This window comes from Hemiscyllium ocellatum, chromosome X, assembly GCF_020745735.1.
Source record: "Hemiscyllium ocellatum isolate sHemOce1 chromosome X, sHemOce1.pat.X.cur, whole genome shotgun sequence".
NCBI classification, from domain to species: domain Eukaryota; kingdom Metazoa; phylum Chordata; class Chondrichthyes; order Orectolobiformes; family Hemiscylliidae; genus Hemiscyllium; species Hemiscyllium ocellatum.
In genome coordinates this window covers 21620914-21647482 of record NC_083453.1, presented here as the reverse complement: position 1 = coordinate 21647482, position 26569 = coordinate 21620914, and the positions used below count along the sequence as shown (strand labels likewise).

The 26569-nt window shown below is 44.8% G+C and overlaps 1 protein-coding gene across 1 annotated transcript in view; it reads left to right on the top strand.

The window, feature by feature from the left end:
- Positions 1–26184, top strand: part of cd63 (CD63 molecule) — a 49049-nt gene extending 22865 nt beyond the window's left edge. The window contains exons 3-8 of the mRNA XM_060821025.1: positions 13196–13384; positions 16446–16520; positions 17849–17941; positions 18901–19032; positions 21367–21450; positions 24093–26184. Coding sequence (XP_060677008.1) covers positions 13196–13384; positions 16446–16520; positions 17849–17941; positions 18901–19032; positions 21367–21450; positions 24093–24158 — 639 coding nt within the window. The 3' untranslated portion in view covers positions 24159–26184. The remainder of the gene's footprint in view (positions 1–13195; positions 13385–16445; positions 16521–17848; positions 17942–18900; positions 19033–21366; positions 21451–24092) is intronic.
- The last annotated feature ends 385 nt before the right edge of the window (positions 26185–26569 follow it).

The window sequence follows — 26569 nt, the reverse complement described above, 5'->3', positions numbered from 1 at the left end:
TGTCTAGCTCTTTCAGAATTTCAGATTGAACCAAGATCCCCTTTTCGCTCTTGACTTGGGTTCAGGTCCAATTTACCAAACAATTTGGCTAAGAGTAGAGGAGGCATGGTTAGTAAGTTTGCAGATGACGCCATAATTGGTATAGTGGTCAGTGAAGAAGGTAATCTAAGATTAGAAAGAGATCTTGAACAATTGGGTCAGTGGGCTGGGGAGTGGCAGATGGAGTTTAATTTGGATAAATGTGAAGTGAAATAAACGAGGGCAGGACTTGCAGTAGGGTCCTGTAGAACAAAGATTGAGGAGTTTGGGTACATAATTCTTTTGAAAGCTGTGTCGCAAGTAGGTAGGGTGGTGAACAAGGTGTTTAACACTCTCTCTTGCCTTCATTGCTCAGTCCTTTGAGTATAGCAGTTGGGACGTCATGTTGAGGTTGTACAGGACATTGGTAAGGCCTCTTCTGGAATACTGTGTCCAGTTCTAAATGCCCTGCTGTAGGGAGGATATTAAGTTGGGGAGGGTTCAGAAAAGATTTACCAGGATGTTGCTCAAAATGGAAGGTTTGAATTATAGGCTGGGACTTTGCTCACTGGAGTGTAGGAGGTTGAGGGGTGACTTTTTAAAAAATTTTTGAGCTTTATAAAATCATGGGCATGAATAAGGTGGATAGCAAGGGTCTGTTCTTGTTCTCTCCTTCCCCCCCCCCCCCAACCCAGGGTGGTGGAGTTCAAAACTAGGAGGCATCTTTTTAAGGTAAGAGAAGGTTTTAAGGACCTGAGGGGTAACCCTTTTTTCCAAGTGGTTGGTGTGTGGACTGAACTGCTGGAGGCAGTGGTTGCTGCAGGTACAGTTACAGCAGTTAAAAGACATGTGGATAAGTACATAAATAGAAAAGGTTTAGAGGGAGATGGGCCAAACACTGGCAGATTGGATTAGTTTAGTTTGGGAACCTGATCAGCGTGGACTAGTTGGACCAAAGACCATGCTGTATGGCTCTGAGTACAGGCCCAATCTACTCACTGTGTCCTCATAAGACAGCCCCTCCATACACTGGATCAGCTGAGTGAACCCTCTCAGGACTCTCTCTAATGTCCAGTTGATCTTCCTTTTGATAGAATTTGTTCACAGCTTTGGGTTCTATCTTGAGTGAGCAGAATTCTGGCTGCTTTCATTGGTAATGAAGGGCGAATTGGTGAGATGATATCTGGCGTATGGTTTCCTGTTTAAGCAAAGGGGTAAGTGCATTGGAAACTGTTGAGGTTTGCTGGACTGGATGAATGGGCAGGTTGCTTTTGAGGAAAAGTTGGACAGGCTGCGTTTGTAGCTGCTGGGCCTTGATAGGGCAGGATGTGCAGAGGCTGTTTCCTCCTCGAGCAATGGTTTTAAACCAGTGACCAATGAAAGTTTTTGTGTGTCATGAGTCTATGGAACTCTTGTCCCAGAAGCGTAGCCATTGTTCGAAGTTCTAAGTGGCTCGCATCTTGAGCAAAGAGTTGAAAGGCTATTGAGGATAGGTTTGGAAAAAGTTAATCTGATCAGCTATAATCGTGAACGAAAGAGACTTTGCTTGCTCTGTGTCTCACTCTTGTGGACAGCTCAGAGAGATCCAGTTAATAGGGTGGCACGGTGGCTCAGTGGTTAGCACTGCTACCTCAGCACTAGGGACCTTGGTTCGATTATAGCCTCGGGCAGGTGTCTGTGTGGAGCATGTTCTCCCTGTGTCTGCATGGGTTTCCTCCAGGTGCTCTGGTTTCCTCCCACAATCTAAAGGTCAGGTGAGTTATCCATACTAAATTGCCTGTAATGTTAGGTGCGTTAGTTGGAGGTAAGTATAGGGTGGGTGAAAAGGGTCTGGGTGGGTTACTCTTCAGAGGATTGGTGTGGACTTGTTGGACCGAGTGGCATGTTCCCATACTGTGGGGAATCTAATCTAATTCCAATTTCCCATCCGTTTGCATGTGGAGGATGCATTGATTGTGATATGTGGAAGAAATCACGGGGGCCACTCTTGAGCAATGGGTTTTGTGTTTATTTTTTTTTACACACACCAAACACTCTTCTCCCCCTTCCAGTTGAATTTGGTGGTCACCCACTTGGTGAACTCAGGGGTTTTACAGGATATATATCCACCGCTTTGGCTTCAGCCATTTACTCCTGATCTCACTGTAACACTGTGGCAGGTGCTGTGTCCAGAGTGTTTTATTTTAATAACCCTGGTGCCTTGCTAGGTGTTCTTCCTTTCACCTATTCACCCACTTTGCCCCAACAGCATGCCCATCCTTGACCAAAGTGTTTTTGGGGGGGGGGGGGGGGGGAGCAATGCGGCCTGCTCTGACCACCGTTGGGCTGGTGGTTCTTGTCAGTCACCTGACTGTGCAGTGACTGGGAGACCAGTAAGGACTGCAGACGCTGGAAGTTGCAGTCGATAGCGGGTCAAACAGCCTTCGAGGAGCTGGAAAGTCCACGTTTAGGGCCCAAACCCTTTGTCAGGGCCTGCTTCTCAATGGCTGACTGACCTGTGCGTTTTCAGTCTCCTATCTATTGACTGTGGAGACCGGTTCTGTTGCCAGACTCTTTGAAGAGTCAAGCAATCTGTTTTAGCCATTATAATGAACCCCCCCTACCTCTCCTCCTAAAACTAGATATTGAATTGAGCATTTTACCAAAGCTCCCTGTGGTGTCAATCGGCAGTCTCCACTGAGCAAGTTAATCGTAACTTCTGTGACAATACAATTGCTTTCCCATCCTGTGAGAAAGGGAGGGAATGATCAAGCTGATAACTGCTGTTGCTACACTGTTGAGGTTTGTTTGCCTTTAATTTACAAGCTTTTAAAGCACTACATATCTGTACCGATCCCTCCGAATCTGAACGAGCCTGCTTATAGCCTCCCTGACTTCACCATCACCTTTCTCTTTTGATTAGAAAGTCCTAAAATGTGCTCTTTCTCTGTACTGCCATTTGAGAAGATCATGGCTGACTTGGAATGCGATTCCTAACTCCACATTCTTGCCTGTCTCGTTTTTTAAACCTTGTTAGGTCAAGAATCTATACGTCTGTCATGAAAGTAATGAATAAAACTGCCTCCATCACATACTCACTCACTCTGGGAAGTTTTTTGAAATACATTGAGAAATACATTTCTCCTCCTCTTTGTAATAAACTGGGAGAATCCTTGTTTTAAACTGTCCCCTAGTTCAGCTTTCTCCCTGGAAAAGCAGCTTTTCAGCATTCTCTTTCCCATCTCTTCAGGATCTTTTGAGTTTCAGACCACCTCTTCTACTTCACTCCAATGGATACAGCTCCCCTTTCCCTCTGATCTTTGGCAGGGATTGGTTTAGTGAACCTTGCCTATGTCTACCCAATTTTCCCCCCCTCCCTCAAAATTTGTAACTTCTCTAAAGCTGTGGATCACCATACTTTCTAGTATTTCTGAACTGCCCCCACCCTGTAGAACAACCAGATTCTAGTTGTACAGCACGGAAAAAGACCCTTCGGCCCGACTCATCAATGCCGACTATATATCCTAACCTAATTTTGTCTCATTCAACCCTTCCTATTCATGTACCCATCCGGATGTCTTTTAAATGCTGTAATTATACCAGCCTTCTCCACTTCCCCTGGCAACTCATTCCATGCGCCTAATGCCCTCTGTTTGAAAAAGTTGCCCCTTTGGTCCCTTTTTAAAAATATCCCCTCTCACCTTGTAAACAAATGCCCCTCTAGTTCTGGACTCTCCTACCTCTGAGAAAAGACTTTTGTCTAGTCACCCCATCTATGACCCTCATAATTTTGTAAACCTCTATAAGGTCACCCCCTCAGTCTCCGACGCTCCAGGGAAAACAGCCCCAGCCTGTTCAGCCTCTCCCTGTAGCTCAAATCCTCCAACCCTGGCAACATCCTTGTCAATCTTTTTCTGAATCCTTTCAAGTTTCATAATGTTTTTCCTATAGCAGGGAGCCCAGAAATGAATGCAGCATTTCAAAAGCGGCCTAACCAATGTCCTGTACAGCCACAACATGACCTAGTGATTTGCTATGCTTGTGGACTGAACAATAAAGGCCAACGTGCTTCCTTCACTATCCTATCTACCTGCAACTCTACTTTCAAGGAACTATGAACCTGCACTCCAAGTCTCTGTTCAGCAGCACTTCCCAGGACCTTTAACACCAATCGTGGAAGTCCTGCTCTGATTTGCCTTTCCAAAATGCAGCACTTCACATTGATCTAAATTAAACTCCATTTGCCACTCCTTGATCCATGTGGAAACTGGGCGTTGTCCAGGTAATGGGGAGAGTGCCCATGGAAATTCACTGCAGTGCATTCCTCACTCGGACCAATGGATGTCCCTTTTCACTGGATTTGCAACTGCTGGTTTGTATCAGTCTATTCTTTACAGGCCTATTTGTTTTAATTCTGTCCCATTTGAAAGAAAACTACACTAGAGGCAGTTAATCCCTCCCCACTAGTTTACCCGAGCATCCATACTGTCACATTTTCCTTTTGCGTTGGAAGCTGCCTTCCTTTTATGGTAAAGCTGTCATCCAAACAAGGTGAGAGTTCAAAGGTTAAAGGGAGTTATAACCCAGTGAGAGTAAAAAATGAGGTCTGCAGATGCTGGAGATCACAGCTGAAAATGTGTTGCTGGTCAAAGCACAGCAGGCCAGGCAGCATCTCAGGAATAGAGAATTCGACGTTTCGAGCATAAGCCCTTCATCAGGAATGAGAGAGTGTAGCCAAGCAGGCTAAAATAAAAGGTAGGGAGGAGGGACTTGGGGGAGGGGCGATGGAGGTGGGATAGGTGGAAGGAGGTATGACCTGGAGGGTGCAGTGAGAGAGAGACTCACTGAAATCCTTGTAGAGGGAGGAAGAGAGCTTCTTCAAGGAAGGCATCCTTGCAAGAGGATTCGCAGTAGGTTAAAATCTTCGAGTAAAAAAAATGAGGTCAGAGGCAAGATGAGGGTGTCAGTGAGTCCAGACTTGGAAACTGCTATCCGAACAGAGGATGGAATTCAAATCTCTCGCTGCAATCAATAGAGATTTGGGGGAAATGGGACAGACTGGCAGGCGGGGGCTGAATGGCCTCTTAGCATATCACTGAATCCCAAGGGCAGCATTGGTCTTCCCAATGCAGAAATGTGAATCAGAAACCAATCCTATCCCCATCTTAGACTGCCCTACAAGCCATGAAATGGGGGCATGGTGATTAACTTCAATCCTGCATGCTGCTGGTGATTACCAGTTTAAAAGCTGTGTACCTATTACCAGCCATATGTCTTGTCAAGGTCAGAGTTACTTTCTTTGGGAAAAAGCACATGCTGTTTCCAATGTTGTGCCTCCAGCCTGAGTTTTAACAGACATTCAAAACCAGACCAACCCCAAGCATCGTTTGGGGCTGGGGTGGGGGAGGAATTAATGAGACTTTGATGTGCTTTTTGCTTTCTTGTAATGAATTATTTAATCTTGTCAGGTAAGTATACTCTCTCATTTCCACTTGTAGCTGCCCATTCAGTGGCGTTTCCACTTTGTGAGATACTGTAGGATGTTAGGAGGCCAATGGGAGATAGATGTAACAAGGACCTGGGGGAAGGGCACCAATTTAGAGTCATTAAACTGTTAACATAAATCTTCATCAGAATATAATTTCTATGTTGGTCTGGTCTATTCTTTTTGGCTATTATTAAATCTGGAACTCAGTCCCTTCCCCCAAACCATTCTTCATAGAGTCCCCACAGTATGGAAGCAGGCCATTTGACCCACTGACCCTCCGAAGAGCATCCCACCCAGACGCAACCCCTACCTTATTCCTATAACCCTGAATTTACCATGGCTAACACACTATGGGCAATTGAGCACGGCCAATCCACCCTAACATGCATGTCTTTTGGACTGCGGGAGGAAACCTGTGCAGACACAGGGAGACTGTGCAAACTCCACACGGTCAGTCAAGGATGGAATCCCACCCAGGTCCCTACTGCTGGAAGGCAGCAGAGCTAGCCACCATGCCACTTCATTGGGACGACTTAGCAGGCGGACTAACAGTTTCTCCCACCGTATTAAGAGAGCTCAAATTTGCTCCCATTAAGGCAGAAGGCTGATAGAGTCATAGAGATGTACAGCACAGAAACAGACCCTTTGGTCCAACTCGTCCATGCCAATCAGATATCTCCGCCCAATCTAGTCCCATTTGTCAGCACCTGGCCCATATCCCTCCAAACCCTTCCTATTCATATACCCATCCAGATGCCTCTTAAATGTTGTAATTTAACCTCCACCACATCCTCTGGCAGCTCATTCCATACACACACCACCCTCTGTGTGAAGAAGTTGCCCCTTAAGTCTCTTTTATATTTTCCCCCCTCACCCTAAACCTATCCCCTCTTGTTCTGAACTCTTCCCACCCCAGGGAAAAGTCTATTTATCCTATCCTTGCCACTTGTGATTTTATAAACCTCTATAAGGTCACCCCTCAGCCTCCAATGCTCCAGGGAAAACAGCCCCAGCCTGTTCAACCTCTCCCTGTAGCTCAAATCCTCCAACCTTGGCAACATCCTTGTTAATCTTTTTTGAACCCTTTCAAGTTTCACAACAGCTTTCCGATAGGAAGGAGGCCAGAATAGCACGCAATATTCCAACAGTGACCTAACCAATGTCCTGTACAGCTGCAACATGACCTCCCAACTCCTGTACTCAATACTCTGACCAATAAAGGAAAGCATACCAAACGCTGCCTTCATGATCCTATCTACCTGCGACTCCACTTTCAAGGAGCTGTGAACCTGCACTCCAAGGTCTCTTTGTTCAGCAACATTCCCTAGGACCTTACCCTTAAGTGTATAAGTCCCGCTAAGATTTGCTTTCCCAAAATGCAGCCCCTCGCATTTATCTGAATTAAACTCCATCTGCCACTTCTCAGCCCATTGGCCCATCTGGTCAAGATCCTATTGTAATCTGAGGTAACCTTCGCTGTCCACTACACCTCCAATTTTTGGTGTCATCTGCAAACTTACTAACTTTACCTCCTTTGCTCGCATCCAAATCATTTATATAAATGGTGGAGATGTGGACCCAGCACCGATCCTTGTGGCACACCACTGGTCACAGGCCTCCAGTCTGAAAAACAACCCTCCACCACCACCCTCTGTCTTCTACCTTTTGAGCCAGTTCTGTATCCAAATGGATACAAATATAAAAATGATGTTTGCCCGTTTAATTTGTGAAGTGGGTTTGTTTGGGGGGGTTGGTTAAAGCCTGTGGAAGCAAGGCAGATGAATACTGAGATGAGACCTGTTGACTGTGCTCCTTAAGGGTTTTTCTCCAGTCTCCATCAGTTGATTACCTATTGATTCTTGCATTGCTGAAGTGCACAAGTATGGATTGGCATTACACTGTCTGTACTGTGCATTCTTTGTTTGGGAATAGGAATGAATGCTCTTCTCAGGCTCAACAAATCTTTCCCTTGCTAGAGAATTTATTTTGTGTCTCTCTCTGTAATCATATGACACTGAGCTCATCCATCATTCTGCTGATGGCTCATTATCCTACATCTCTTCAAATGTTGTCATTGACCTTACTTCAATAGTGACTTGTAATGCATGACCTTTCTTGTAAACTCCCGAGAAACAACTGAAATTCTTCTGTCTGTTCCTTTTTTTTTCCCCGAGTGTTAATTTAGTTAAACCCTCCCAATCTAATTTGAATAAAAGCCTCTCCCATGAATCCATTCAAAAACATTGTACTCCAAGCCTGTTTGTTGGAACTGCCAGGCACTGCCATGTGGTGTTGAATCATTGAACTGGGATGAGTGTGGGCTTTGTTCTGGTCATCAGAAACCCAAGTAACTGTTGGGACTGGTGTGTTAGTAATGCCTTCAGATTGTCTGTCTGATTCAGAAGATTTTACTGATTCTTTTTAAGATTAATTTAACCATGCAATGTTGCCTATTTTAAGACCAGGGTTAAGCGCCACTAATCTGGTCAATGGGTGGGGGAATTTGGGAGAATTAGCTTTGACTTGAAGGGGACAGGCGAGTCATGTCTCGTAGACTTAATTGCTAAGTCACATTAGATATTGCTACTAAGTCGACCATGCAATCAACCATATCGTTAGCCATTTTTGAGATTCATCAGTTGTTCTGTGTCCACCAAATTGTCCTTTGCTTCCACATAACAACAGGATTGGTGAAAGTATCCTTCTTGCAAATATCACAGTAGGAACATTCCAGCAATTCATGTGGCTGTGTTCGGACTGGAGAGGAGCAGCTGATTTTCAGGCTCTCTTAAAATTCCGACCTTGCTATTTAACCTCTTTCGAACCTCCTTTCACTCTGCCCATGAGGATTTAGTAAGCTGCCAGCAGGATTACCTCATACCCACCATTTCGGTTTTGCCTTCATTTGATTTTGATCCTTCCCCTCCTGAAAGTGTCATGTGGGGGGGGGGGGAGGAATGACTGAGACTTGATGTGTTGCTTTTTTTTTTGCTTTCTTGTAATGAATTATTTACTCTCCACCAGATAAGTATGCGCTCTCTCTCTTCCACCTGTAACACTGTGTGGTTGCCCATTCACTGGCACTTCCACACTTTCTGAAATACTGCAAGATATTAGACCAATGGGAGCGAGACATACTTAAGGACATGGGGGAAGGGCACTGATATAGGAGAGTCATTAAACTGTTAACCCTCCATAGATCTTTACCAGAATATAATTTCAATGTTGATCTTCATTGGCTCACGTTTTGCAGGAAGAAGAATATTTTGCCCCATAGTATTGAGAGAACTCTAGTTGTCTATTAGTCAGTTGTACAGCACAGAAACACTCTTTAGTCCAACCCGTCCAGGCTGACCAGATATCCCAACCCAAACTAGTGCCACCTGCCAGCACCCAGCCCATATCCCTCTTAAACCCTTCCTATTCAATACCCATCCAGATGCCTATTAAATGCTGTAATTATACCAGCCTCCACCACTTCCTCTGGCAGCTCATTCCGTACACACACCACCCTCTGTGTGAAAAAGTTGCCCCTTGGGTCCCTTTTAAATCTTTCCCCTCTCACATACAACCGATGTCCTCTAGTTCTGGACACCACCAACCCCACCCTCCCATCTCGCTGGAAAATACCTTGTCTGTTTACCCTATCCACGCCCCTCATGATTTTGTAAACCTCTATAAGGCCACCCCTCAGCCTCTGACACCCCAGGGAAAACAGCCCCAGCCTGTTCAGCTTCTCCCTGTAGCTCAAATCCTCCAACCCTGGCAACGTCCTTTGCAAATCTTTTCTGAACCCTTTGAAGTATCAACATCCTGCCAAAAGCAGGGTGACCAGAATTGCATGCAATATCTTTCCTCTGAGGGACCCAGTGCCTAAATATTTACCTTTTTTTGTTTTGGTGAGTTTTCGTTTTAGTGGGGGAAAGTTTCCCCTGGTTTATTGGGATCTACATGTCCCTGCCCTAAAAGGGCCATGCAGGAAAGAACCCTTTTAAGCTACACACTCCAAATATCAAAGTCTGAGTTAAGTGACTAGACTGGGAGGTGACTTGTGACCTGGTATGGGCCCAGTGGGCTGAACAGCCTCCTCTGCTGTGACATTCTCAAGTCTTTCTCTCGGATGAGAGCTCTGCTGCACTCTGGGGAGGACTCTCATCTCCCCCCCCCCCCAGTGTGGCGGTCTGAAAAGGAATACAGTGATTTTTTTTTTCCCCCCCCCCCTTTTTAAGAAAACTGCCTTCCTGTCCCTGTTTTTAAATGAAGTCACCTCCTGTCTTTGCGTCTTTAGTTCTGTTCACAGCATTGACACACTTCCATTGTGCTCGGGGCTCTTGTCGAAACTTCCCTTGTCAGGTGAATCTGATGAAGGAGCAGCGCTCCAAAAGCGATTTCAAATAAACCTGTTGGACTAATAACCAGGTGTCGTGTGAACTCTGATTTTATCCACTTCAGTCCAACACCGGTGCCTGCACATTAAAGAATTTTGTACGTAGCTTTCTGCGTGCACATGCTCTGATCTGAAGCGTTGTGCATTTTAATCCTTTTTCTCCCAACCCTGTCTCGTTCATGTGGTTTGCTAACAAAATGCTGCTTCAGTCTGTGCAGAGGTATGGTATGTGGATCTGGGGCTCCTGGCACAGAGTCGGTGCTACTACCACTGTGCTGCAAGTGTGGTCTCTCAGCTATTTTTCATTCTGTGCATGAGTAGCAATGTCTATGGAGTCAGTTTCTTTAGATGTCGTGCCTCCTTGCTGAGTGAATGCACACGTCACGGTTAAATATCCTAAACTGTCAAAAGGCTGCTCTCTCACTGGCCAAATGGCTGTCTCCTGTGCTGACAGGAACATGTTCTTTCTATCAGACGCCAGAGATGAGATGCTGTGTTCCCATTGGATCCCAAGCACAGCTGTTAGATGCTGTAGAATGTTTTCCCTTTTTCCCCCTGCCTTTTGTAACTGTTCCATTGCAGTCTGCAAATACAGAAACCGGATCCAAGGCCTATGCAGTAAATGAGGCAGAAGGACCTTTCTTCAATTCTCCTTTTGTCTCGTTTCCAGTCCCACCCAAACCCAATGATTGGCGGGGGGGGGGGGGGGGTTGTCAAATTGAACAGTTTAGGCCTATACTCTCTGAAATTTAACAGAATGAGGGGAGATCAAATGGAGGGATTCAAGCTGATTATGGATAAAATGGATGTGCAGTAGATGCTTCCTCTTGTGGGGTGTTCTAGGATGAGAGGTTATTAGTCTTAGGGATAGCAAATTTAGGACAGTTGAGGAGAAACTACTACTCGCAAGGGGTTGTGATTCTGTGGAATTCGCTACCCCAAAGTGTGGTGGATGCTGGGACAGTGAGTAAACTTTGAGGGATTAAACGTCTGTGGGTTAAAGGGATGTGGAGAGAAGGTAGGAAAATGGGGATGAAGAGCATATCAGCCAAGATTGAGTCAGCTCTAACTTCAGAGGTGGGGGGTGGAGAAGAGTGGGTGGTAATGAAGTAAAGGTGATATGAGAAGAGCTCTCTTTTTACTCATAGTGTGGAAGTAGGCCATTTGGCCCATCAGGTCCACACTGTGACCCTCTGAAGAGCATCCCACCCAGGCCCATTCCCTTACTCTGTCCCTGTTACGCCACATTTCCCATGGTCAATCCGCCTAACCTGCATATCTTTGGACTCTAGGAGGAAACTGGGGCCCCCAGAGGAAACCCACTCTGAGAATGTGCAAACTTCACACAGACAGTTGCCAGAGAGCAGAAACGAACCCAGGTCCCTGACGCTATGAGGTGGCAGTGCTAACCACTGAGCCACCCATTAGTGTTTTTATGTGCAGAGTATCAAGTAGTTCAGGTCTAGAATGCACTGCACTGTCTGGAAATGGGATGGAGGCATTCAAGAGGAGCTTTGGTGAATTGGATTGTAATTGAGTGCAGGGATATGGGGAAAAGGCAGGAGGTTGGCACTAGGTGACTGCATGATGGGCTGGGTGGCATCATTCTGCACTGTAACAACTCTGAGGAGTTGATTCCACTAGGATACCTCTGATACCTTACATTGAAAGCCAGTGGCATGTTCTGCTCACTGCCCAAGCTGCTTTTTACCTCTTCCAATTTTAAAGAAATTCCATTGGCATATGTTCTCATTTGGACTGAGTTGTACTTCCTCCAGGAACTATCAGCAGTTAGGGCCACATTGAGCAAAAGAGTCTCCAATCAGTCGGTGTGTTGTTGGCAGCTCTCTGGTTGTTTTGCCTGTTCTTGGCCAATTCAAACCAGAGCAGTAGTTGGACTTGTAGATTTGAGGTTGGGAGGTGGAGAGAGCAGCAACGCATAATGCCTGATCTCCCGTCAGCTAGTAATGCCTGCTGTGTGTGCAGGCATGAGGAGCTGATGGAGTTAGACCTGGTTCGGTTGCTATCCTTTCTCCTCCTCCTCTTTGTAAAACAACCAAAGAATCGAGAGGTATGTTTAGAATGTAGGAGTAGGCCATTCGGCCCTTTTTTAAGTTGCTTCACCATTCAATATGATGGCTGATCATCCAATTCAGTCCCCTGTTCCTGCTTTGTCCCCAGACCCTTGGATCGAACCCTTGATAAGATAATTTTAACCCAGGACTCGGTCTGATTAAGCATTCGCTGCACTCTCTCCATATCCAGAATGACACCTTCCCAGGGAAGGAGACCAAAAATGCTCCTCATACTCCCAGGTGGAGTCTGACCAAGACCCAGTATAATTCCACAGGACGTCCCTGCTCCTGTTCTTGAATCCTCCCACTATTGAAGGCCAACATACAGCAGGCAGTGATTGTAAATGGTATCTGAATGCTTGCTTTCAGAGATTGCCTAAGGACACCCAGGTCTCATTGCACCTCTCCCCTTTCCCAATCTACCACCTTTCAGACAATGATCTGTCTTAAAGCTCACATTTACTGCCTGTGCCAATTCATGGTGCAATAGACACGTAGCAGTGACTCAGACTCATGTGTGAAGCGATATTTTGTAATTCATCTCTTTCTGAGAGAGAGAGAGAGAGAGAGAATCGGAAAGTCCTGCCTTTTTTTTGTGTGTGTGTGGCTTTATTTTTTGCCTACTTGAGTTACTGGCAGTGGGGGAATTTCCTTGCTCTTTCTACTGTTTTGAGCTCTTGATTTCAAAGATTCTGGTGGGGTTTTTGTTGTTTTTTGGTTGTTGCTTGAAGTGGGGGCTGTTTTCTGGCTCCCTTCCCCCTCCACCTTCTGGATGAAGGGCTTATACCGGAGTGTGAACCCTCCTGCTCCTTGGATGCTGCCTGACATGCAGTGGTGGCCCAAAGATGAACCTGTTCGCCTCTGCGTTAAACTCTTCAAGGACTAAGCGCTGCCACCAGTTTAAAGGCTTGGTCAGCGAGACGTGGGTGAGAAAGACTGGCAGTGACTGGTATCTTTCTGTTCCTAAGGGTGGCAGAAGTGGGGACCATGAGTCAAGTCTAAGTCAAATTGCTGCCTGGTTTTGGGGCTGGGGAGAGAAGGAAGGTGAAAATGACTTCCTTTTTATGTATTGCATGACATGGTAGTTATCCTTCAGTCTGCACACTGCTGCAAGAGAGATGAGAAGCATTTTGGTTGCTGTGAATTCTTGAAGGAGCAGGAGTTCAGATGTGTTACAATCCTTTTTTTTGTGTGTTCCTCCACCCAGGTATTAATTGTTCCTCTTGGTTTTTCTCTCCCTTGTTCCAGGTCTCTGGCATTGCACTTATTGTGATTGGTATTCTGGTGCAGACCAAACTGAATGGCACTCTGCACATCACCAGTGTCACTGCTTCTGGAGCTCCTATCGTCATCATCATCGTTGGGGTGGTCATCAACTTTGTTGCCTTCTTCGGCTGCTGTGGTGCCTGGAAGGAGAACTACTGCATGGTGACTACGGTAAGTGGTTCTTCACTGCTTGAACCGTCCCCGTCAACTGAAATTCCGAATGTAGTCGGCTATTCGCCAACCCTGGAGTGCTTTCTCATCAAGAACATCCCTTCTGAGGACTGCTCACTCAACACCGATTTCTTTTCACGGATGCTACCAGACCTGCTGAGCTTTTCTAGCAGTTTGTTTTTTGCGTCACTTTTTTATTTTTGGTCCTAACGATCCAAAAACCACAATATGGTGCAGATTAGTACGTTTGCAGCTTTCTGTTTCTCACGTATTTGATGTTTTTAACGTATGGGATTTGCAGTAACTGCTAAACACTGGTTAATTGGATTGTAGTCATTAGAGTTGTACAGCACAGAGCCTTGGGTTCAACTCCGTCCATGCCAAACGGATATCCTAAATAAATCTAGTCCCATTTGGCCCATCTCTCTCTCAGCCCTTCCTATTCATATACCCATCCAGATGGTTTTTAAATGTTGTCATTGAATCAGCCTCCTCCACTTCCCCTGGCAGCTCAGTCCATACCTTTTTTTTGGCTTGAAAAAGTTGCCCCTTAGGTCCACTTTCTAAAATCTTTTCCCCCTCGCTATAAGTCTATGCCATCTAATGTTCCAATGCCCCCCCCCCCCCCAAACTACCTTGTCCGTTTACCCTACTGCCACCCTCTGCCTCCACTCCAGGGAAAACAGCCCCAGCCTGTTCAACCTCTCCCTGTAGCTCAAATCCTCCAGCCCTGGCAATATCCTTAAATCTTTTCTGAACCCTTTCAAGTTTCACAACCTCTTTCCCATAGGAAGGAGACTAGAATTGTATGCAGTATTCCAAAAGTGGCCTAACCAATGTCCTGTACAGCTGCAACATGACCTCCCAACTCCTGTACTCAATGCTCTGACCAATAAAGGAAAGCATACCAAATGCTGCCTTCACTATCCTATCTACCTGCGACTCCACTTTCAAGGAGCTATGAACCTGCACTCCAAGGTCTCTTTGTTCAGCAACACTCCCCAAGACGTTACCATTAAGTGTATAAGCCCTGCCCTGATTTGTCCTACCAAAATGGAACATGTTGCATTTATCTAAATTAAATTCACTTGGAAGTTTCTGCATTTCTCTGCCAGCATTTGGAAAGACTGGTTTGTGAGCTTCCACGTTGGCAGTGCCACCCCATGCAGGTTAAAGACAAAAAAAAACTGCAGATGCTGGAATCCAAAGTAGTCAAGCAGGAGGCTGGAGAACACAGCAAGGCAGGCAGCATCAGGAGGGACAGGCAGGAGGCTGGGGGAACACAGCAAAGCAGGCAGCATCAGGAGGGACAGGCAGGAGGCTGGGGGAACACAGCAAGGCAGGCAGCATCAGGAGGGACAGGCAGGAGGCTGGGGGAACACAGTAAGCCAGGCAGCATCAGGAGGTACAGGCAGGAGGCTGGGGAAACACAGCAAGCCAGGCAGCATCAGGAGGGACAGGCAGGAGGCTGGTGGGAAACACAGCAAGGCAGGCAGCATCAGGAGGTGGAGAGGTCAACATTTTTGGTCTAACCCTTCTTCAGGACCCCTGTATTCTCCACTTCTCTTTGGGTTTGTATCTAGCTCTTAAGAGGAGCCTTAGTGGAAGGAATGCATTCTTGTACATGTGAGCAATTTATCCTGATAACCATTATAGGCCTGTTACTGTCCTGATATCTGATTGAGCATTTTGCAATGTTAGTCTGAGTGGAAGAGGATTTTATTAAGTTCTGGTTAGTGTGTTTTTGTTTTTAAATATTTGCATATGGACTGCAAATGTCACTAACAAGGCCAGAATGTATTACCCATTTAATTTTTTGGGGAGGTGTGGCAAGTTGTTGCTTTGAACTGCTCTAGCCTGTTTGCTGCAGACCGAACTCTGTGCTGTCGGGGAAGGGGTTCCTTCACTTTCACAAGGTTAAAAGTCCTGAAACTGCAACCAGCTTTGAAGTCTGGATGGTGAGTGGCTTGGAGGGGTCCTTTTTCAGGCAGTGGTGTTCCCGTCTATCTGCTGCCCTTGCCCTTCGAGAGTGTAGATGTCACCAGGTTTGGCAGGTGCTGTCTGAGGAAATTTGGCTAGCTGCTGTAGTTTTATCTTGTGAATGGGGCACGTTGCAGCCACTGTGGATGTGGTGTCAGGCAAGTGGGGAGTATTCCATCACACTCCTGACTTGTGCCTTGTCAATGATGGGCAGGCTTTAGGGAGTCAGGAGGTAAGTCACTCCCTATGGTATTTCTAGCCTCTGACCTGCTCTTGTTGGCCACTGTTTATGTGGCAAGTCCTGTTGAGTTTCTGGTCAATCGTGGTAGGATTTGGCAATGGGTAATGACCATGAATGTCCAGGCACGGTGGTTAGATTTTCTCTTGACTCGGGCAATGGCCATCTCAAACATGAGAAACTAGCAACACTTCAACCCAAGCCTGATATGTGAACGTGTAGGGCTTTCTTCTTTTCCTTGTTGCAAGACCTGTACTGATGTGAGGTCCTAAATGGTGGCCTCATTATGACTTGCAATATGGTATCATTTTTAAACCCAATATTCCAACCCCCTGCCTGCCGCACCCCCAACCCAAACTGAGAAGAATGAGGAAGGATGGTTGAGAAGAGCAGGCATGAAATGCGAAGGCTAGTGACGAGTCAGGAGACTGTCCAGTGGTGAGCAGTAACTTGGTGTGACCAGCTTTAATTGTCTGGAAGTGCTATCCTTCTGGCCCTCTGCCATCCAGGATTTGAAGAGGCTTTCAATTTTCATTTTTGAGCCAATTGTGTTTTTGACCAACTTTCCAGAATGAAAAGTGTTGTTTCTTGGGTGTGGTAAAAGAATTTTTCTTGTTGGTGTAATTATTAGTTGGGTTGGAGGTGAGGAAGAGGGTACAGACCAATAGTGAATCACAACTGACTTCGCTGTCTCTGTCTGCAATGTTCCTTCTGTGCAGTCTATCTAATGTAATGGCAATCCTTTGTCTCCCCACAATTTTTAGAAATTTAGCATTTGATTTAAGGAGCCAATTTCAAAAGTGTTTTGCTGGTGAAACTAGTTCCCTCTCTTTTTCTGTTTAGTTTGCAGTTCTGCTGATCCTGATTTTCATTGTAGAAATTGCTGCTGCCATTGCTGGTTACATCTTCAAGGATCAGGTGAGTAAAGCGTTGGCCCATCCCTTCCAAAGTGCATGGATGGTTCGTTTGGAAGTGGAGCTGTTCTCTTTGAGTGCGAAGCCAGACTGTGTGCCGTCCATCTCCCCTGATGCTCTGTGCGGGTGAATGGATTTTCTTCGAGTTTTGTAAGTGTTTCCCCAAGATGATTCTGCTCCAAAGACTTTTTTATTGACTTTTTTGTAGTAATTGAGCACGACTTAATCAGACATTGCCAAATTGTCACGAGGGTGCATTGGCCAGCTCAAGGTTTTGATGGAATGACCGAGACTGATCAGCCTTTCCTCAGAGGGCCATTCTTCTATTGTCTGGTTTCACAATTGCTTTTTTTATTATTAAAACTCTGACTGCATGAGAAATGCATGTTTATGTATTACTGTGTCCAGTTAGCTTGAATTCCATCTCGTTGCCTCCTTTTTTGACGAAGACCGCAATGTTCGATCTGGACACTAACAAGCCCACTTAAGCTAAAAAGTTAATGCTAAACTTATTAATTGTTTGTTTATTTGTAGTTTTGGGGGTGGAGAAGGTGGTGAGATTGAAAACAAAGGGGAGCTGATATAATTGACCTTTTCCATTTTTCTACTCCTTGTTACCACTTGCAGTATTGGGTAGCATCCCTGTCAGGGAGTCTAAACCTTAAGAGTTCCAATCTCTTTCCAGGATGTGATGGCCAATTCAGTTGTAAATCCTTCTGACACACTGCTATGACAGGCAGTAACAGTGAGAGAAATTCTTATTTAGCTATGTAATTGATTTTTAAAAAAAAACCGGTGCCTTTTTCTTGTCACCATCCATAGTTCTGGAATACAACGTGCAGATAAATGTGTTGTCACAGTAACTTGGACTCCTTTTTTTTTGTGTGCGGTGAAGTTCAGTTAGCTAGATGGGCAATCTAGATCAAATAGTAGAGTGTTCAATCCCCATTTCAGATGGAATGGATTTGGGAACTTCCTCCTTGCCCTACCTACATAGATCAAGACTCTGGGTTGGAACTGTACGTGTTCCTACTTGAGTGAGTTTTCGTTCAAACTTGCCTCCCTACCTCCAACTGGATAATGCAAGTTAAGAGAATCTAAACAGTCATGGGTTTTGATTGGTCTGTGTAACCTCCTAGTCAAAGTAGCTTCTACTTTGGAATGTTGTGAACACAAACTGCCTTGTGAAAGATTTTCGGCTGAGTTTTGTAATTTGTTGCAGTGGTTGGCTGGTGTGGCTTTTTTTCACATTTTGAAGTTGTGTGTGTGTGTGCCTCTTTTGTAATTTTTAAGGCTTTTGATTTTATTAGCAACTTTATTTTCCTTCAACAGATCCGTGAGGTCTTTGAGAAATCGTTTAACGATACTATGGCAAATTACAACAAAACGGGAAACGCTGTTAACATTGACGAGTTGCAGAAGCAGGTGAGCTTGAAACTCTTGATCCTTTTTGAGTTTAAATTTCATTTAAAAATGGAGGAGCCAATAGTGAAGCTTTTTGTTTTTGGGGGGGCTGGGGAAATGAAAGGTACCATGAATATACTCTTTGGGCAGATTTCTTCATGTTCTCCCCACCCCCAAACCAGCCACCTTATCTTTTTTTTTGTGTGTGTGTTCCAGAGATTTTTAGATTAGATTAGATTACTTACAGTGTGGAAACAGGCCCTTCGGCCCAACAAGTCCACACCGACCCACCGAAGCGCAACCCACCCATACCCCTACATATACCCCTTGCCTAAGGCTACGGGGAATTTAGCATGGCCAATTCACCTGACCCGCACATCTTTGGACTGTGGGAGGAAACCGGAGAACCCGGTGGAAACCCACGCAGACACGGGGAGAACGTGCAAACTCCACACAGTCAGTCGCCTGAGGCGGGAATTGAACCCAGGTCCCTGGCGCTGTGAGGCAGCAGTGCTAACCACTGTGCCACCGTGTCGCCCACATTTTCTTGCACTGTTCTTAGAATTGAGCAAAGAAGCAATTGTGAGTGAGCAAATCCAGTGGGGATATTCCATACTGGGACTCCAGTGCAACTGCTATCTCATTTTCTCCATGTTTCACGAAGTTTGCTTTTCACCAGTCCCTTTCTTTGCCGGTTTCCTGCAGAAACGGCACCTCTTGCGATGCCTGAAAGTAGGAGTTCACTCATTTTTGAATGGGACTGCAAGGGAAATCAAACCTGCTCTTTATCACTGGACCGGGACTTTGCAATGAGATGTAGTGAGCTCAGGGACATTACTTCAAATTGCACTGACCACTTGGCAGCCCTCCAGAAACTCTGCTTGCCCCAAATTGGCGCATTTGAATGTGTACCCATCCATGGTCACACCTCTGTAGCCCAATGCCCAGCTCCTCACTTGAAATCTTTGTTCTTTTTTCAGTTTCATTGTTGTGGCAGTACCTCCTACAGAGATTGGCTTACAATATTGAACAACACCGTCCCAGATTCCTGTTGTAAAAATGAGACTCAAAACTGTGGGAAAACTCCTACTCCGAACAAGGTTTACGAAGCGGTGAGTACCCGTTTGTGACTCTTAATCTTTCAAGTCAGTGCCTGCTGGGAGTGGGAGGCATATTGAGGGAGGATGCGAGTGCCCCAGCTCTGAATTTCGTATTCGACAGAGATTGGCCACAGCTCGGCACACTTTTTTGGGACAAACCTGGCTAACTTGATCTCTTTGTTTGTTGCCATCACTGCCATGGGGCAGCTTGACAGTTGATGGCAGCAAGAGGATCCTCCTCAGAACATGCCTTACTTCCACGTAGTCACTTTTTTTGCATGTGCGCGTCTACATGCATGCTGTAAAATGCCAAAGATCCCCCTTCAGGTTTGGTCACAATAAGAAACCAATTGGGTGACCGATCAGACTGAATACTCGGGCATTGAAGTGGATCTGGAACCTATGGATTCTCCTTAATCCTCTTTGTTGAAGCAATCTCCTGTCCCTTTTTTTTGCAATCCTGATTTCGCACTTAAATATACTCTTATTGCCTTTATACCCCTCTACAGATTCACTTGATCCTTGCTGTGTCTACTTCTGCCTCCTTTTTCTTGACCAGAACCTCCATTTCTCTCATCATCTAGCATTCCCAACACTAACCAGCATTGCCCTTCATTCTAACAGGAACATACTGTCTCTGAACTCGTTACCTCATTTTTATTTTTTGAAAGTTTCCCACTTTCAGTTGTCCCTTCACCTGTGATTATCTGCCCCCAATCAGCTTTTTGAAAGTTCTTGCCTAATACCATCAAAATTTCCTCCAATTTAGAAATTTAACTTGTAGATCCAATGTATCCTTTTCCATCACTATTTTAAAACGAATAGAATTATGGTCACTGGCCCCAAAGTGCTCCCCCACTGACACCTCAGTCACCTGCCCTGCCTTATTTCCCAAGAGTAGGTCAAGTTTTGCACCTTCTCTAGTAGGTACATCCACATACTGAATCAGAAAATTTGTCTTGTACACACTTAACAAATTCCTCTCCATCCAAGCTCTTAACACTCTGGCAGTCCCAGTCTGTGTTTGGAAAGTTAAAATCTCCTACCATTACCACCCTATTATTCTTACAGATAACTGAGATTTCCTTACAAATTTGTTTCTCAATTTCTTGTTGACTATTGGGGGTTTAATAATACAATCCCAATAAAGTGATCTTCCCTTTCTTATTTCTCAGTTCCATCCAAATAACTTCCCTGTGTGTACTTCCAGGAATATCCTCCCTAAGTACAGCTGTAATGTTATCCCCCCTCAAAAATGTCACTCCCCCTCCTCCCTCTCCCTTTTTTTATATATTGCACCTGTCCTCTGGAACATTAAGCTGCCAGTCCTGTCCATCTTTTAACCATGTCTCTGATTGCTATGATATCCTGGTCCTTCCTGTATTACTAACCATGTTCTGAGGTAATTTGCCTCCCCTGTTAGGCCTCTTGCATTGGAAATAAATACAGTTTAATCTATTGCTCCTACCTCGTTCTCTGCTTTGTTCCTGACTGATTTGTCTGTCTGTTTTGACTGGCCTTTTTTCTCAACTGCACCAGCCTCGGCCTGATCTCTTTCCTCACTATCTCTCTGGGCCCCAGTCCCACTTACAATTTTAAATCCTCCTGCGCAGCTCTTGCAAATCCCCCCCCCCCCCCCCCCCCCCAGTATATTAGTCTCACCTCATGCCCTTCCCTTCAGAAAGGGGAAACTGCTGTCCTTTTGCAGACAAACCTTCTTCCCTTCCTCTTCCTCACCCACCCACCCCCTACCCCTCACGTCAGAGGGCAGCTCTGATACTGAGCTACTCCACTACATCGGAGATACTGGGGCACGGGCATTTGAGATGCCAGCAATACCGACACCCTGGAGTTCTCAAAGTAGAGAAGGATGAAGACCCTTTTGGTGGGCTTCCTGCTCTCTGCTTGTGCTCCAGAACTTCCTGTTCAGTCACTGCAGGCTCAGCCAGATCTGGTGTGAGCTGGTGGTGGGATAGCCTTCAGATTGAGACAGCATCTTGCTGTGACTCTCCACTGGCCTAAGTTTTAATATCTGTCTGGAGAGAGACCGTGCAACATTTGGAGCTGAACTCCTACTGTGGGCAGTACTACTATTGGGACTCTTTGAACGGGGCATTTTGTTTTGATGGGAAAGAAATCGTTTTTCCAAATTGCTCTTGTACCGTGAGTCAATTCGGGTTCAGCTTGTGGTGTTACTTGTTCTGCAGTCTTGCTGTGAGCTTGGTAATTTCCCTGCTCTCTTTTTTTTTTTTGTAGCTTTTAAGTAAGCTGTTATTTCATGGTTTTTTTCCTCCTTCTCTTCTCTTTCCCACCCCCCCCCCCCTTCCACCATCTTGTTTTCCACAGGGCTGTGTTAGCGTCATTAACATGTGGCTCAAAAACAACATTGTGATTGTTGCAGGTGTGGCTCTTGGCATTGCCTTATTCCAGGTAAAAAAAAAGTTACTTCTATAGTCTGTGTGCTGTGGGCTTGAAGTAAAATTAACAGGTGACATAAGCCATTTTCAGTCAGCTGCTTCATTTTGACTTGCGTGAGGCCAGCGATCTCTCTCTCTTATTTTGTCTTTGTTGAAATGCAGCTGGTAAATACGTTATCCCATGTATGGTTCTTTTTGCTACATAATTATGTTCCCAGCGAGCCAAGTGAGAGCCTCCAAAAGGGTACAAAAATGGATGTGCATATGAATGTACAAACGAGTAGGTCACTCAGCCCTTCAAAGTTGTTCTGCCATCCAATAAGATCATGACTGATCTGATTCTAACCTCCAATCTTGCATCCCCAAATATTCCCTCTATCCCCCCGATAATCTTTCATCACCCTTTGGCCATCAAGAACCCATTTCCTTTTGCTTTCAAAATATTGAACGATTCTACACCCAACTGCCTTTTGAGGAAGGGAATTCCAAAGCCACACCCCACAGACAGAAAAAAAGTCTCCTCATCTGTCTTAATTGGGAGTACCCTTCATTTAAAATGACTCCCTAGTTCTAGATCCTCCCACAAGAGGAAACATCTTTTCTACATCCACCTGGTCAAGTCCCCTCAGGAGGTTTCAATGAAGTCACCTCTGACTCTTTTAAACTCCAGAGGATAGAGGCCTAGCCTGTCCAGCCTTTCCTCATAAGGCAAACTGCTTGTTCCCAGTATGAGGTAAATTATTTCGGAAGAGGGGGTTTCCTGTTTGCTCTTGTGCTGTAATCCATTTTGTGATATCATTAAAAACCCATCCTTCTTTAGAATTCAATCTTCTTTTGAAGCTAGCTGGAGTTGTTCCTAAGGCTAGGCTGTTTTTTTTAAGCGATGAGTATCTTTTGGTTTCCCCTTGGGTTGGGAATGTGATGTGCAAAGAGAAAATGGTATTGAGGCTTAAGCTGAAACAAATTTGCAATGTTTTTTTAAAACTGTGTGCAAAGCATTTTGATCCAGCAAGCTTGGAGCGACTACCTCCTTTGGGAGAGCTTAAGGGGTCATCAACTCAAAAGTCATGAGGAAAGATGCGAGAAAGCTGTCTGTAATAGAGGGATATAGAGGGAGATGGAGGCTTGGAGAGGCAAACAAGAAGCATGATAAAATTTGATCTAAGACTGCTAACTAAAGGCCAGATGGCTGCTTGTTATAATTTCCAGGAGCCTAGTGATCTGAAGGCCTGAGTGGCTGTTGAGTGTCCAATTCCTGGCCTGGCGTGAATTGCCACTGGCTGACTTCCAGAGGGCATACAGGATGGCTTGATCAATGACCTGGGTGTCTGGGAGCCATTACTTCATTGATGTACATGCATGGAGTGGGTAGTTTATTTTTAACAATACTGTTTTCCCAGCCATAATTTTTCTGGCAAGTGGCAACTAAGTTGGAGCTCGAACTCTGCCTCCAGTTCAGGAGGGCATAGACTTGTCAATAGAGTTATGAAGTGAGGGGCTCTGGTGGCACAGTGGTAGTGTCCCCACCTCTGAGCCAGGAGCCCCAGGTTCAATTCCCACGTACTCCCAAGGGGGGGGGGGGGGTGGGTAAATGACTCACCAGAAATGTTTCTAGTTACTAAGATGTGAAATTATTAAATGAGCATGTGGCACCTGTATGTTATCTTCAAGGAGAAAGTGAGGTCTGCAGATGCTGGAGATCAGAGCTGAAAATGTGTTGCTGGAAAAGCGCAGCAGGTCAGGCAGCATCCAAAGAATGGTAGTTCCTTGGATGCTGCCTGACCTGCTGCGCTTTTCCAGCAACACATTTTCAGCACCTGTATATTAGCATTGTCCAGCTGTAGTGGTGACCACCAAATTTTTGCACAGCCCAATCCTGCTGGTATTTCACTTGTCAGTTTCCTCTGTTTGGGTTGAGAGTTTTTTAAATTTTGTAAAAGTCTTAACCCGTGGTTGAGCTCAAAGTTTTAAGATGTAAGAATGGGAGAACAAACTCTGACCAAACAGAAGTGATAGTTGTGCAGACATTTTTGGATTTTGAGAATTGTCGGTACTTTTACAAGAGGAAGTCCCATTTGTTTAGAGAACTTGGGGAATTTCGTGTGGATAAGATGCTCGGAAAATTGTTCTCTGTACATTTCTCTTGTTCCTGTTGTTGATATTGTAAATGCCGGTGTAGGGTCTTGGGCGGCTGTCTTCCCAGCAAGATACCTATTCTTGAGTGGACAGTAAAGTTTGCATTCCATAATCACACTAATAGTAATGTTAATTTTATAATGGTCTCCAGTGAAAATAGCCTCTCAAAGCAACCATTCCCAGAACAGAATTCAGTTTTTTTTTAAATCTGCTATCTTCGTGCTTTCACAGCTAATACTTCAAAAGTGAAGTAGTGTTTTTTTTTCCTTTCCTGATGGCATTGTTTCGGGCTAATGTCAATATTGAAATGGTGTGGGCAGAAATTTGGTACGAGTACATTGAGTACCCTTGCAAGATGACAGAGATTGGAAAATATACCCAGCAGTAGGCAAAGGAGGTGGCCATTTTGTATGTACCGAGATCCCCCTCTTACTAATGAGAATGATGAGCTGTTCATTGTTTTGTTGTTTATAAAAGTACCTCTTGTGTAGTCTTTTAAAATGTTCTTTTTTTCTCCAGCTCCTGGGTATCATCTTTGCCTGTGTGCTGATGAAAGGCATCCGAAGTGGCTATGAAGTAATGTAGTCTCCATCTTTAAAGGCCAATTCTTGTCTGATTATATATTTTTGTCTGTATTTTTGCCACAACTGTGAATGTTAATTGCAATGAAAAATTATTTCCTTAAAAGGAAACAAATGTCTGTACCTTTTTTTTTCTATCCTGCTTTTGATTTTTGTTTTTAAATGTATAAATACTAAAATGTAAATGTATTGACTTGCCAAATGCAGCTCAAATACAGCTCATCGCTGGTTTCTTTCAGGCACCTTCATTCCTCCTTTCAGAGGACGACAAAGATTTGGCACACTCGTTCTTATATAAAATAGCAACTTCTGTCGGGTAGTCATTTGGTGTAGGCCATGGTTTTGGATGAGGCCTATTCCCTTGTTGTAGGTGAATTTGACAGCATGTGGGTAAATGCTGCCTTTGAATTGAGGCAACCGGCTGCTTGCGTTGTCCTTTTGAGTGGCTTCAGTGCTGACTGTTCTTTTTGTGTGCACACACCACACCTCCATTTATGGAGGGAACTGTAGGTGCAAAGTGTGAAAGATTTTAAAACATTGCCATTGATTTAAGGTGTGTAGAGGTCAAGAATGTCCCTCTGCCTCAGCTTTTTGGTAGCAGCCAAAGGAATTCAAGCAATCTCTCTTTTTTTTTGGTCAAAATTTTGACTGGTTTTTATTCACCTATTAAAGGAGCTAGGTAATTGTGACATACTTGTGCATTTCAAATTGGCCCATGCCTGTGCCAGCTACCATCTTGTGCCCTCACCATCCTATTGGGTTTTTATGTCAATCAAGATTCTCATTTCTTCCAAAAATATTGTCAAGGCGCAAACTTGAGTCTTTTAGTTTGGAAAGATTCTCGCCGTTGCAAAAGGGTTGTTCGGTGCCTCATTCAAGTGCTTGTGAAAATGCATGTTTTAAACCTGATTCTGATTCCTTTCTGTCCTTGGAATCCTTTTTTTTTAATTTCTCTCTCTGTGCAGCTTGCAACCTTCTTGAATCTTTAAAACTTCAGTGCATTTACACACACGTTCACTTCTCCAGTATCCAGGGTAAGGATAAGAATTTCCCCTCTGGCTTTGTACTGTGAGCGCTGGGAAGATTTGTTAACTACATTGGTGGAAGACAGTGCACCATAAAGGGATATGTAAGATTCCTCCAATAGTGTTGTGTGTGTGCACATGTATATTAATCAGACTCCACTGTGCAAACTCCTGGACTGTGTATTTTTGGGTCAGTTGCTTGTGTTGTTGCTGCAGCATGTAGCACTCTAAGCTCTTTTGAAGATTTGCCTGTGCTGAGATGTAACATCTGGTTAACTGCAAAATGCCCAATCTTGCATGTCCTGGTGTCACAGTAGGACCTCTTCCAAAACATGGCCTGTTCAATCTTAACAGAAAATAACTTGAACTATTTCTTCCTGTGCTCCTTTCTCCCCCTACCTTGAGCTGATGGGTACCTCGGTTGGGGGTTGGGGGCGGCGGCGATTGTCAGTAGAGACTTGAAAGCTTTGTGAGAATGAAGGGGGCTGCCGGATTTCCTTCTGGAGATCACTGTCTCCAAGATGAGAATCTGACTTTTGGTCTGTTGCCGTCTCAAGTCTTCAGGCCGCATTTCCTCCAATTACTTCAGGGAAATTCTAGAACTTGGGAGTACATGATGCAAGGACTCACTCTTGCTGCCACCTCCTCCCTCACAAATGAGTGTGCTTGACCCAGTTCAGAATATTTGGCTCCAACAGAAATGAAGAGTGGAACTTACCAAGCATGAAGTGTTTTGGGGGGGGGAGCAGTTTTGGGGGTTAATCAACCTCTCCCATGGATTATGTCTGCAACAGCTGCTCAAACTTTGTAACCCTGTACAATAATGGAGAATTGGAGACCTCTTGGTAGAATTTTGAAGTTTGTATTTTTCTTTTCCTTTTTACAATCTCTTTAGCATGTAAAACGTGACCGCATGCTATTTTCAATATGGCTTCTCATATATTCAAATGTAGAGAGATTTTTTTGGTGTTCTCATGTGGCAAAATAAACATTTTCTAAGTTGTGCGCCATCTCAATGTCTGTTTTTATTTGTCTTTATTTTCTACCAGGATCACCACTTGATGCCGGATGGTTTTAGGGACAGCCATTAATTTTGATGGGTTTTGGTGAGGAGCTGGTGGACAAAGGGGAATTTCTCTGATTTGAAACAGTCCTGTGTCCTAAAGCACTGATTTGTTCACGACCTGGTGTACAAGCCATTTCTGCTCTAACCTAGCCCTTACATTGTCTCTCTGATCTGTGATCTAGATCCTTCATATCTATAAGAGTAGGCCACTCAGCCCTTAGAATGGCAGAACAGGCTATCAGATCTGATTTTAACCTCATCGCTAAATTCCTGCATATCCCCCAATAATCTTTCATCCCCTTGGTCATCAAGAGGATCCTTTCC